Source organism: Lutra lutra, chromosome 4, assembly GCF_902655055.1.
Source record: "Lutra lutra chromosome 4, mLutLut1.2, whole genome shotgun sequence".
NCBI classification, from domain to species: domain Eukaryota; kingdom Metazoa; phylum Chordata; class Mammalia; order Carnivora; family Mustelidae; genus Lutra; species Lutra lutra.
The window spans coordinates 155940378-155953363 of record NC_062281.1 but is presented as its reverse complement, the minus strand read 5'-3'; the positions used below and the strand labels follow the sequence as shown (position 1 = coordinate 155953363).

The window sequence follows — 12986 nt, the reverse complement described above, 5'->3', positions numbered from 1 at the left end:
GATGTGCTTGTGGGAGTAGGTACAGGGGATACTTTCTCCTCATGAGAAAGGTTAGGAAGGACTCTCAGGAAGAGGGAGCAGTGGGAGCAAGCCAAGCAAAGACACAAAAGCATAAAAAAGCATGTTGTGAGGGGAACTTGAACAAATTTGGTGTCACGATATGAAATGTAAAGACATGAACGGAACAAATGTAGCTGACGAAGCAGGCAGCTTTTTTTTTTAAAGATTTTATTTATTTATTTATTTATTTGACAGACAAAGATCACAAGTAGGCAGAGAGGCAGGCAGAGAGAGAGAAGAGGAAGCAGACTCCCTGCTGAGCAGAGAGCCCGATGATGATGATGATGATGATGATGATGATGATGATGATGATGCGGGGGCTCCATCCCAGGACCCTGGGATCATGACCTGAGCCGAAGGCAGAGGCTTTAACTCACTGAGCCACCCAGGTGCCCCAAGCAGGCAGCTTTTTAAAGACCATGGTAAAGATCTCGACTTTCTTCTGTGCCTCGGTTTCATTGTATACTTCAAATTATTCTGTAAAACGAAGATTGTTATGTAACTTTCTCATAGGGCTGTTAGGACTAAACGCAAACAAAATAAGATAACACACACACAACACTTACCGAGGCCCAAATATCTCATGTTAATACTACTGCCTTGAGGCGACAAGAAAGGCTTTAAACAGGGGAGTGACCCTGTCACATTTGCATTTTGAGAAGATGGGTGTGGGAAGCAAGGAGGATGGATTGTAGAAGGAGAGAGTACTGGGCGTAAGGAGGCAAATTAAGAGGCTGTCATAATAGATAGTCCAGGAAATAGAAAAAGCCTGCCCTGCAGGTAAACAGTAACAGTAACAGTGAAGGAATTCGCTATTTAAAGAGCAGAAGAGATGAGCTCTGATGCCCATTTAAATGTAGGAGGAGCAGGAGTGGGAGGAATCCTAGATCAGGCCCTCATGGTTAGTTTTCTTCCTGAAGTGATCTCCATCCCTCCCTCCATTCTCCAATAACAAAAAGGCCATCACAACTCATTTCCTTTCAAAGTTTTATTAAAGTTTAATGGAACAATTAGTATTTTTAAATTTTTTTGTTAACCTCAGTACAAAAATACAGTTGACGACTTGACAAAAATGGCTCCACCTAGGGCTTGAAGGTTTCTGTTTCTGTAACAGTACCAGGGGAAAGCATGCTTCCAGCTGGGGCTGAGTCCAAACACACAGCCATTCCTGCATACACATGCGTGCAAACAGGGAAGCCCAAGCAGGAGAAGAGGATGGAAGTTACCGGGATTCAGGAAGAAGCCCAAGATTATTCCCAGGAGAAAAGGAGAAGAAATAGGCTGGTCTCCTCAGTGGGGGTAGAATTACTGTTTTACCTTTAGGTTTGTTTTTTTAAATGATGAACTATTTCTGTAATTTTAATACCGTAGAAAAGATGCAACTGGTCTCCTTTCACCACCAAGGTGAATAAAGCGGGAGGAAATGGAAAAAGATTCAAATACTGAACTGTGAGGAGTACAACTCCAAATGGCTCAAGTTTTGTGTCAAAAGCTGTCATTCTTTACGTTCAGTGACAGACATCTAGGAGGAGGCGGGAGAAGGAAGTCTGCCACACTCTGCTGGATCCACAAGCATGGAGACCAGCTCCTGTCAGCAGAAGTCTTCCACAGTGAGAGCACTCCTCCCCATGTAGGCAGGAGCAAGGTTTCCTGGTTGGTTGAATTGTTCTGAGCGATTCCTCAATATCCCCTCCCCTGCTGCTTTCCTTCCAGAGCACTAACTCTGATGAAAGAAAGGATATATTTATGTTATAACTCATCTTCAAGATGTTTCTCTCTGAAGGCATCTCCCGTCAGCCTCTCCTGAGCTTCCTTCATCCCCTGAACAACTGTGAAATAAAGATTGGGGGGAGAGAGTATCAAGCAGGTTTTTAATATCTGACATTTGGAAACTAACAGATTTTATTATAGGAGAAATACTACAGGAGCACAGGATCTAATTCTGGATTTGAGTCCTGGAAAGTCAATTATCTCTTTGAATTTGTTTCTCCATCTGTAAAATGAGGGAATGCTACTTACTTCACATAGGATTATTATAAAAAATTAAATGAATGGATAATAAAAGAGCTTTATAAATTATGAAATACTACAAAAATACTACCAATTACTATGGCTTATCCTCCAGGATTAGGGCTGAATCCCTGTTACAGACTACAGATGTTCACTTGTCATCGTTAAGGGAAGAGAAAACACCCTCCGCCCATCTCATGATATTCTTTGGATGAATGCTGCATTTATTTCACTTCCTGTGGAAGTTACAGGTGAGTATGTGCGTGTGCTCAGAGGAGGTATGGTCTTCAATGAAGGAGGCAGTCATTTCCAGCACCAACTACACTGAGAAGCAGCCAAGTTTTCAGGCAAAAAAAAAGAGCCGAACTATCTTAGGACATCTTTCTTGTCAACACAGCTTCAAGGAGGGCAGCTGCTTTGGTATAGGCTCTTCACACAGTGACAGGCCAGGAGCTGGGTTAAGCCAAAGTCTGTAAATCACAGAAAGCCAGCCTATGACCTCATAAGAGACAAGTAGTGTAGTTTGTTATTTCCCTTTTGCTGTGCCAAAGCCTGTAGTAAAGGCAGGCTTGATGTTCCAGTTCCACATCAGCTGAGTCATCGGGGATTCAGCAAAGGTCTTGTGTCCATATTTGGACTCACATATTAAAAGTTGATGATGGCAGTGGCAAGTTGGATGAAATTCTAAAGAGAAGGTGAATCTCCAGGGTCAAGAGCTGGGGACCTAAAATCTAGCTAGCTGCCCTTCCATGTGGGAAATTTCCCTCTAAGGCCAGCCTCCAGTGATCTGCATTTGGGTAAGGAAGATGACATTCTCCTTACCCATAGGAAGGAGATCTGGCGAGTTTATCTCCTCGCCAGATCTCCTTCCTCTCCCTATTCTGAGAAACAAGAGTTCCAAGGACTCAGAACATAAAGTAAGCAACAACCTGACACCATGGCAATGTGGAACACATGGCGGCTTAGCAAACAACCCCCCTTATAGATGACAGGAGAAACTCTGGAAGGAAAACAGGGAAAGTACTTAACATGAATTCCAACCTCCTGCCTCCAGAATGACTGTGCTCAAGGATTAGAGAATAAGAAAGCCTGACATGATTTCAACCTTCCTTCACCTGTTTGTGCTGATGCTATTCTTTCTGCCTGGAATATGCTTTTTGCATTCTTCTGCTGGCTAGGTCTCATTCTTCAGGATTCAGTCCAGTCACTGTGTCCTCCAGCAAGCCTGCGTAGCCCATATTGGGCTACACCCCCACCCTTGCTTCCATAGCTTGAAATGTCCTCATATCTGTTCATAGAGACAAATCCTTATCCTTCTAGGTCCAGTTAAAGCTTACTATTTATGAAACCTTTTAGACTTGATCACCTAATGGCATTCCCCCTCCTCTGAATTCTGTTCTGTTAGCTCCAAACTGCATTATAAGCAGCTAGGGAAGGGGCTCGGTCTCATCTTTCTCCTATATTCTACACAGGTTCTAGCCAAAAGCTAGTCACGCTGGAGATGCTCAGCTAACACATAGCATTAAGTCTCCTCCCATAGACCTTGCATGTGCTCCCTTTTACTTAAATTCAGCAGCAAGTCTCCGTCCTCTCTCTCTCAACATAACCATACCTTGCTCGGCACTGATGTAGAAATACTTGTAGCTGGGGTTTCCATTCTCATTGATGATTTCAGGATGCACCTTGCCACTGGGATCTATTACAGACAAAATGGGACAAGGACTGCAATAATTACAACAAAGAGGTATTTCAAATGCTATATAGTACATCAGGCCCTCTAGAAAATGAGACCTGCCCATCTCTGTAGCCTACTCTCTCACTACTCTACCCCTTGTGTTTTCTGCTGTAATCACAGTGAATTCCTTGCAGCTCCCTGAACTCATGTCCCCCATGCCTTGGCTTATGCTGTTCTCTCTTCCTGGCATGCTCCCTTTCTTCTTGATGATGGTGGGATTCTACATTTCTATTTGTCCCCCATAGAATCCAGCAGAATGCCAAGCAAAGATTAGATGGCCACTAAATTTAACATCTTTTGTAAATTGTTTGTGGAAAGACATTTGTCTGGTTACAGTACTCTGCTGTCTCAGTTGTACTCTGAGATCAGAGTGCAACTGTAGTACAGAGTAGGAATTGTAGCTTATCTCTGTCCCTGTAGTGCCTACCAGTGCTTGACATATGGCTAATACGCAAATGAATAATGGATGATCAGTACTCTGTCACTGTTTACAAAAACAGTTAGCTAGTGGAAAAAATTTCCTTTCAGACTTGAAGTTCTGGCATTGGGAATTCCCCCGTTCTCTTGAAACTGGCTTTTGTTTGTTTTGTTTTTAACCATCCTCGTATAGTTTCGCTAAATAGAGTGGGTGCCTTGATTCCTTTATCTCTCCCTCCACAACATAGATCCCCAGATTAAGATCTTTCACCTTACCCAGGAAAAGGATTCGTGGAATATAACCCCCATCAGGGCTGAAATCTTCATCCTTGGGCTCCTCTTCATCCTATTAAGTATAAACCTTAAGTCAGATCATGTCCTTTTCCTCTTCAAAACCCTTCAGAGGTGGGGTGCCTGGGTGGTGCCATCTTGGTTTCAGCTCAGATTGTGATCTCAGGGTTGTAAGACCGAGCCCCAAGTCAGGCGCCACGCTCAGTGCAGAGTCTGCTTAAGACTCTCTCTTCCGGGGCACCTGGGTGGCTCAGTTGGTTAAGCAACTGCCTTCGGCTCAGGTCATGATCCCGGAGTCCTGGGATCAAGTCCCACATCGGGCTCCCAGCTCCATGGGGAGTCTGCTTCTCCCTCTGACCTCCCCTCTCATGCTCTCTGTCTCTCAAATAAATAAATTAAAAAAAAAAAAAAAGACTCTCTCTTCCTCTGCCCCTTCACCCCGCTGTTTCTCTCTGTCTCTGGCTCTCTCTCAAATAAATAAATAAATCTAAAAGCAAAAACAAAAAACCTTTCAGGGGCTTCCCCTCTCATTCAGGGTAAAACCCTTAGTCCCAAGTGGCCTAAGAGGCCCTACATAATCTGCCACCTGGGCACTTCTCTGACTTTATGTTCTAGCCTTTGTTCAGTCTTTTTCCATGATGCTGACCTGCTTGCTGCTGCTGTCCTTAAACAAGCCAGGCATGCACCTCACTCAGGCCTTTGCACTTGTTCTTACCCTCTGCCAGGACTTACTTCCTCCATTATCCACATGGCTTACTCTCTCTTTTTTTTTTTTTTTTTAAAGATTTTATTTATTTATTTGACAGACAGAAACCACAAGTAGGCAGAGAGGCAGGCAGAGAGAGAGGGGGAAGCAGGCTCCCCGCCAGAGCAGAGAGCCCGATGAGGGGCTCGATCCCAGGACTCTGAGATCATGACCTGAGCCGAAGGCAGAGGCTTAACCCACTGAGACACCCAGGCGCCCCTTATTCTCTTTTTTGATCCAAATCTTTGCTCAAATGTCACCTTTTTTCCTAACCATCTATTTAAAATTGCAAATTATTCCCTCCACCCTTTATTTTTAGCCATAGCATTTACCATCATCTGACATATTTTGTTTAACTGATTTGTCTGTCTCCCTATAATTCATTTTCCCATACGTAATTTCAGTAAGGGTGGGGAATTTTATCTGTTTTTCTATCGCTGATTCCCAATACCCACATCAGTGACTTGCACACAGTATTTCTTGAATCAATGAATTAATGAGACTGATATTTTGGCTATAATTATGGAGTTATAGTCCTCCCAGGAGATATAACCACATGGTTAGCTTTCTTTTGAAGAAGTCTGAATTTGGAAAATGCCCAGTTAAGACATTTCTGTTTCCTTTGAGTGATGGTTCTAACTTAGAAAGTGATAAAAAGTTCATATGCATAAGAAATCAACAGTATTGTTGATTGTTGTCATTTTTGGTGTGGATCCCATTTCAGGAGTTAAATGGGATTCTCCAAACTAATATAATTTTGCCTTGAGTGAGGTGTGTCAGCATTCAGACTATCCACTAGTCATACAGCAATCCTTTACGATCCCTTAGCTGCCTCAACATTCCCCATTAGTGTCCTCAAAAGATTTCCAGTCCTATGTTTAAGTAATGCTATCTTCACAGAAACTTAGGGCTAGATGTTTCATCATATAGCATCCAAGCATCCCTTACTTGCAGAGTACAGCCTAAAACTCAGCAGTTAGGTCACAGTACCTATTCTTATCACTTATTAGGCTCTCTGAACTTGGCTAAATCACCTAATTCCTTCAGTCCCAAGATGCTCTTTCTGTAAAACAGAGATAGAGTCCCAGCGGCTGAAAAAAATCCCTTCTAAAATTTGATATCTGACTTGATAGTAACAGACCTATAATCTATGCCAAGTACATAAAGGCTATCTAATGAAGAAACCAGAAGATTGTGCATACAAACCCAGCACAGAGAAGGGGCTCAACTGCATCACATAGGGATCTGTGTCTTGCATGTACCTCTAGTACAGCCATACAATGATGTAAACCATGTCATAATCCTAGGCGAAGATTGAAGGGACCTTAAAATGTAGTCATCTTATCCCATTTCTCCTCTTCTTCCTCTGACAAGTGGAGGCTGGACAGCTTTCTACAGCTGACACACAGGCCTTAGTATTAGAGGTCAAGAGTAAAACACTGTATACAGGAAGCCAGCTCTGCTGAATATGATTTTATACCATTAATGATGATAATTTTAAAACAACAAAGACTTAAAATCGTAGCCGAAAGGAGAAACTCTCAAAGTCTTACCTCAAGATTCACCATAACAAAATTATGGGAAAGTTCTGAAATTTCTGTAGATTCGGCAAATTTGGGCTTCAAAGCTAAGAGGGAAAAAATATCTTAGAATACATGAAAACATTCATTGTCAAATCCAAGCCCTAATTTGTTAAGTTGATTCAGATAAATGAAACTTTTTTTTTTTTTTCAACTCCTAACAACCAGAAATCAGGACACCTAAATTCTGGTCATGCTTCTGTCACTTACCCACACAGGTATGTCACCAGAGTGACTGACTTCATTTCTCTCAAGCTTTTATCCCACTTATAAAATATGGATAATAGCATACAAATGAAAACAATTATTTCTATTTGCTTTTTATAGCCACATTTCAGTAACTTCTATTGAAGTAACAGATAATAAAGTAACATCACAACATATATATATATATATATATATATATATATATATATATAATTACACTATTTGCACTAATTTCATACTCCTTTTCCAGTTAGGATTCTGTAGAGTGTAGCATACCAAACAAAAGAAAAAAGCTGACTGGGAAGTAGCAAGGTGGCCCAGCAGAAAAACACATGTCACAAATAACTCTGGTTTCCACCTTTTTCAGACTTCCCTAAACACTTCTCATGTCTCTATATATTTCAGTTTTCTATATTTACTGTCCATATGACTACTGTAGCACTTAATCCTATACTCTCCCGAACCGTACGTATCTCATTGTTTTGCCCTCCAATCCCTTGCATAGATAACTGCAAACTTCTTGGGGACAAGAAATCTATGTTATATATTTCTTTGGTATTCCTTAAAGCTATCAGCAATGCTAGGACAAAGTCTGTGCTATTATTTTTTAAGTGTTAATATTTAAGAACCCATTGGAGGTTGGATTATTTGCACTTACCTTTGCAAGCTCCACACCAGGACTTGTGGATAATCACCATCAGAGGCAACCCACTTAAAAAAACAAAGAAATTACAATCTAGTAATTCCACTTCTTTAGGTCTATCCTAATAAAATGACCACCTGATAAAGACAAAGGTTAATGTACAATGTAGTATGACTTAGATTAAGAAAATTTTTAGGCAACCTAAATATTATAGATTACTGTAGTACAATTATTAGTAAGTTCTGACATTCCTGTAAATTCTGCAAATTTGGGTTTTAAAGCTAGGGAGAAAAGACATCTAAGAGAAGGAAACATCAAATTACAGTACTTCTAAATGTTACGTTATATAATCACTGAAAAAGTTAATAAAACTTTTCATTGCTATGTCAAATTAAAAACTAAAACAGGGGTGCTTTGCTGGCTCAGTCAATAAAAACATGTGACTCCTGATTTTGGAGTCCTGAGTTCAAGACCCACGTAGGGCATACAGCTTACTTTAAAATAAATTTAAAGGGGAGCCTGGGTGGCTCAGTGGGTTAAAGCCTCTGCCTTCAGCTCAGGTCATGATCCCAGGGTCCTGGGATCGAGCCCCGCATTGGGCTCTCTGTTCAGTGGGAAGCCTGCTTCCTCCTCTCTCTTTCTCAGTCTGCCTCTCTGCCAACTTGTGATCTCTGTCTGTCAAATAAATAAAATCTTAAAAATAATTAAAATAAAATAAAATAAATTTAAAGAACAAATATAGGGGTGCCTAGGTGTCTCAGTCAGTTAAGCATCCACCTTCAGCTCAAGTCATGATCTCAGGTCCTGGGATGGACTCCTTCCTCGTGTTCAGGAGGGAGTCTGTTTCTCCCTCTTCCTCTGACCCTCTCCCTATTCCTGTTCTCGCTCTTTCAAATAAATATGTAAAATCTTTTTAAAAAAAAATCCTCACAACAATCCTGAGGTATATTATTGTTCTTATAAAAGAAAGGAGAAAACACAGACTAAGAGTTCTAAGAGATTAAATATCTGACCACATAAAATCTAGGTTCTGCCACTTACTAGCTAAGTTCATTAATTCTGGCTCCAAAACCAATGTTCTTTCTGACCATTAAAGTTTACTTCAATTTAGGATGGCAATCCACAATGAATAATCAACTAACTTTGAATCAGAGAACAGAGGTTGTTAAAGACCTTAGAGGTTGCCTAATCCAAACCTCCATTTCACCCAGGAATTCTAATATATCATATACCATCTAATATATCACATGTAATTATAATACATCCAAAATATCTAGTATTAACAAATGGTGGCTAAGATTGCCTGATGAGCAAGAAATGCATCACCAACAATGCAGCCCATCCTTTTAATGACTCCATGCATTTACAGAGCATTTAAGAATGCCTTGCTCCCTCCCCTCCCAAGAAAATTCCTATTTATCTTTCTAGAGCAGATTTTAGCCAACCAGTCTGTAGACCTGATCCAGCCTACTGCCTGCTTCTGTAGAGCTGTAACATACAAAAAAACTTTTTTTCATTCCTAAAAGGAAATGAAAGAAACATACCAAAACATAATAGCAGTTATCCCTAGATGATGGGATTATGGTTTTACTATATTTTTTTCTGCATTTTCCAATTTTTTTATAATTAAATGTAATTTTTATAATCAGGGAGAAAAAACTTTTTCTTTTTTAAAATGATGAACAACATAATCCACCTTGGCCAGTGGTGGATTACTGAACCAGTCTTGGCCAGATGAAGCTCTTAAGCTCTCAAGGCTAAAACCCCAAGTTGTAGGAGAGTCCTATGTAAGCAGCCATTGGCTTTCTCCCTCATCCAACCCCTGTATCACCACACCATCATACAGTGTATATGATCACAGCGTTTACTACATTGAACTCTCTTACCTGTCTCCCTGCAACAGACTTAGGAGTTTCATTTTTAAATGTTTGGAAAACAAATCTAAAAAACAGTACCTTGTGATGTTAAAATTCAATATAATTCACCCTTCAGTGCAGTTTTATTAAAAGGCACTCATACTCAGTTGTATACTTACTGTAAATGGCTGTTTTTGTGATACAAGGCGCTATAGTTAATAAGCTGCAACGGAGAACTTATCCCCTACAAAGCCTAAAATATTTGATATTTGACCCTTTGTTGACCCATGTTCTAGAGTGACAGTTCAAATATCAACCCTCTATGAAGCCTTCCCAAAACTACCTTCTCTCAACAGCTAACTAGTCCTTTCTTCCTCTGGGGTTCCAAAGCATTCTGTCATCATCCTGCAATTGCCAACCCTTTTCATCCCATAATCGTGTTTACTTGTATTTTTCACTAAACTATTAATTTCTCAAGGGCAAAGCCTATCTAATTCATCTCTGAAAATCACAAATGCTGACAAGGCAGATATCCACCATTTGTTTAAAGAAATCAATGAAAGAATGAAAAACAGCTTAAAGTGAAATTTGCCTTAAAAACCAGAATGAAGCACAACAGTTATAGAAGTTGTCATAATTACTCTAGGTTAGACCAAAATATCTAGTCTCTCACTAAGCACCATCAAAGTACTATTTTGGTCAAAGGCATAACAGTGATACTCACGTATCTAAATATTACATTAGGTAAATTACATGAAGAATATTAAGTTACATTAAGTGAAAAAGATTCCAACAGACTTACTTCTTTTAAAAGATTTTATTAGATGAAATAATCCAATAGTTAAGTCTTTCACTTCCACTAAAACCAAAGCTTCCCAAGAACAAAAACCAGTGGATTTATCTGTGACCCCTGACCCCAGAATAGACTAACAAAAAGTAGGCACAGTACTCAAAAACTTATTTGTGGTATGAACAAAGTGAGTACAGATGAACAGGGCCATCTTCAGTTCTTGTTCAAACTGTTTTAAAACAATTCATCCAACCAGTCTGCTCTCTCACCATTCAGATGGGGGAAATCATCCGTGTGTGAGACCCCAAGTAGAACCTAATCTAAACAAACTGTGTCCACCTGAACTCTGTCCCCTGGAGAAACTTGACAAGAATCTCCAAGCCAGTTCTCCATTTTTTTCTAGTCTGGACTTAATGCTGTAAACTCAAGGCCTGGCACAGAGCAAAGTAAACCAGTCACAACATCTCTAGTGCCACACAACAACATGTTCTGCAGACTGTGAGATTACTCCATCAAGAAAAACAGAGAGCAGGGGAGGTTACACCAGGAGCCTTGGTTAGTGCAGACTCTGGTTCAGATACTGCAGAAACATGTTGGCCAGCTGAGGCAGGTTCTCATTGTTGGGATGCATTTTGGTGTAGGAAATAAACTGGCGACGGAGGCGACTCAGTTCTGCCATGGTCAAAGCCCGGGTAAACTGCAGGTGCTCAGTGGTTCCAGGAAGCTTAAGCAAGTCTCCAGGGACCGCGCTCTTCTGGGCTTCCATCAATCCCGCCAACACCTGGCTCGTAATCTGATCCAACTGGTGCAGAAAGCTGCCAGAGGCAAGGGGCTGGGACTGTGTAGACTGATGGGGTTGGGGAGCCTGGTTCTCAAACAAGGCAGCCCGTATCTCTGCCAGGGGCAACGGCTCCTCTAAGCCCACCAACGTGAAGAGGGGCCGGTCCCAGCGGTTCCGAGAGTCGGGAGCCTCAAAGCGCAGAGTTAGGGCCTCCATAAGTTCAGGAGGATATAAGGCACTTGAATCACCCTTTGCATCTTTATCGAAGTCTGGAGTCACAGGAGCTGGAAGATCTGGCGCTTTGGGATTCTCCTGCTCCAGTTCCTTAGGTACATTGACCTGGGTTCTTCCACTTACTACAAAGTCCACTGTTTGGGGTTCCCTGAGGGCACTGCTGCCAGCCGCCAGAGGTCTCCCTCTCTCCTCAGTGCGCGGCCTCCAACTCACACTGACGTTCTGGCCTTGGTTGTCTGTCGCACCCGCCACCTGAGGTCCCCCGCTCACACCGCCGGGCCGCACGCAATATACCAAGCAGAGCGGGGTGCGCGCCGCCCGCGCGAGGCAGTAAAGCTCGTAGCGGAATCCCTTGATGTAGTTAAGCGAGTCGAGGATGACCACATCGTGGCGACTCAGGCGCCGCTCCACCGCAGCTCGCAGAGCGCCGCGCAACGCCTTTTCACGGGCCGAATCGCCGTACACGGTCGCGTCCTCCGTGCCCAGCACCGCCGCGTCATTCACCACGTACACCGCGCGGCCCTCAGCCGCCAGAGCCCCACGGAGCTCCTCCACGCGCCGGCTTTTGCCACTGTACGGCAGCCCGCAAAACACCACGAGCGGCATCCTTACAGGGCGCGGCCATGTGCAACGGCGTAGCGTCAACTTCCGGGGTGTAAATGTCACGGACGCAAGCCGGAAAGGCAAACTGCACTTCCTGTCCCTCTCGAGGCTTAAAGGACCTACTGTTGCTATGGGAACACGAGTGAAACCCCAACTAACTCTAGGACCTGCTATCTCAGAAAGGTGATGGAAACTAGAATGACAGCAGTTATTTATGTCAAATGTGATTCTCCCTGTGGCCAAAAACAATGCCCAACAATTTTTAATAGGGCCTTAACGAGCACTAACAATCAGCACTACATTCAGCATGCAAAAGGAAAAGGAGCATTCACAAATGTTAGTTCCACTTCATACCTTATACCCAGTGACTCTCAGTAACTGTTTACTCAATAACCTTTTCAATCATTTAACTTCTCCATGATTGGGAATTCTGAAATGAACATCAGGCAGTTCCCCCCATAGGAGGTTAAGGGTCTGAATGGGAAAAATCAAGCACCTAGAAGCAAAGTAAGATAATACTATAATGGATAGAGTAGATTGGGATGTAAAAGTAGAGAAGAGGAAAACAAACTGCCCGAAGGAATAGTCCTTTGATTTAGAACGTGAAAAGCTGGGGCGCCTGGGTGGCTCAGTGGGTTAAGCCGCTGCCTTCGGCTCGGGTCATGATCTCAGGGTTCTGGGATCGAGCCCCGCATCGGGCTCTCTGCTCAGCAGGGAGCCTGCTTCCTCCTCTCTCTCTGCCTGCCTCTCTGCTTGTGATCTCTCTCTCTGTTAAATAAATAAAATCTAAAAATAAATAAATAAATAAAAATAGAACGTGAAAAGCTAACAGAATTTTTTCTCCTGGGTAAGGCTGCCCAATAAAATACAGGATGCGTAGTTAAAGTTGAACTTCAGAAAAGCAACAAAAAAAATGTTTTAATATGTTTCAGATACTGAATAGGACATATTTAAAATTACTTCTTGCTTACCCGAAATTCAAATTTAACTGGGCATCCTTATTTTTGTTAAATCTGGCAACCCTATTCTACAGA

General features: G+C 42.1%; 2 protein-coding genes across 2 annotated transcripts in view; both read right to left on the bottom strand.

Moving 5' to 3' along the window:
* Positions 1 to 1033: 1033 nt before the first annotated feature.
* TXNDC12 (thioredoxin domain containing 12) overlaps positions 1034 to 12986 on the bottom strand; it is a 32449-nt gene continuing 20496 nt past the window's right edge. The window contains exons 3-7 of the mRNA XM_047725422.1: positions 7704 to 7756; positions 6812 to 6885; positions 4499 to 4568; positions 3683 to 3766; positions 1034 to 1889 (exon numbers count right to left, since the gene is read on the bottom strand). Of these exons, the coding sequence (XP_047581378.1) occupies positions 1810 to 1889; positions 3683 to 3766; positions 4499 to 4568; positions 6812 to 6885; positions 7704 to 7756 (361 nt within the window). The 3' untranslated portion in view covers positions 1034 to 1809. The remainder of the gene's footprint in view (positions 1890 to 3682; positions 3767 to 4498; positions 4569 to 6811; positions 6886 to 7703; positions 7757 to 12986) is intronic.
* On the bottom strand, positions 10343 to 12563 carry KTI12 (KTI12 chromatin associated homolog). The gene has a single exon (XM_047725420.1). It carries the CDS (start codon positions 11953 to 11955, stop codon positions 10891 to 10893), a length of 1065 nt encoding a protein of 354 aa, XP_047581376.1. The 5' UTR covers positions 11956 to 12563; the 3' UTR covers positions 10343 to 10890.

What these genes read in the sequence shown, in the direction of transcription:
- KTI12 (XM_047725420.1), bottom strand. Translation starts at nt 11,955, where the DNA reads ATGCCGCTCGTGGTGTTTTGCGGGCTGCCGTACAGTGGCAAAAGCCGG.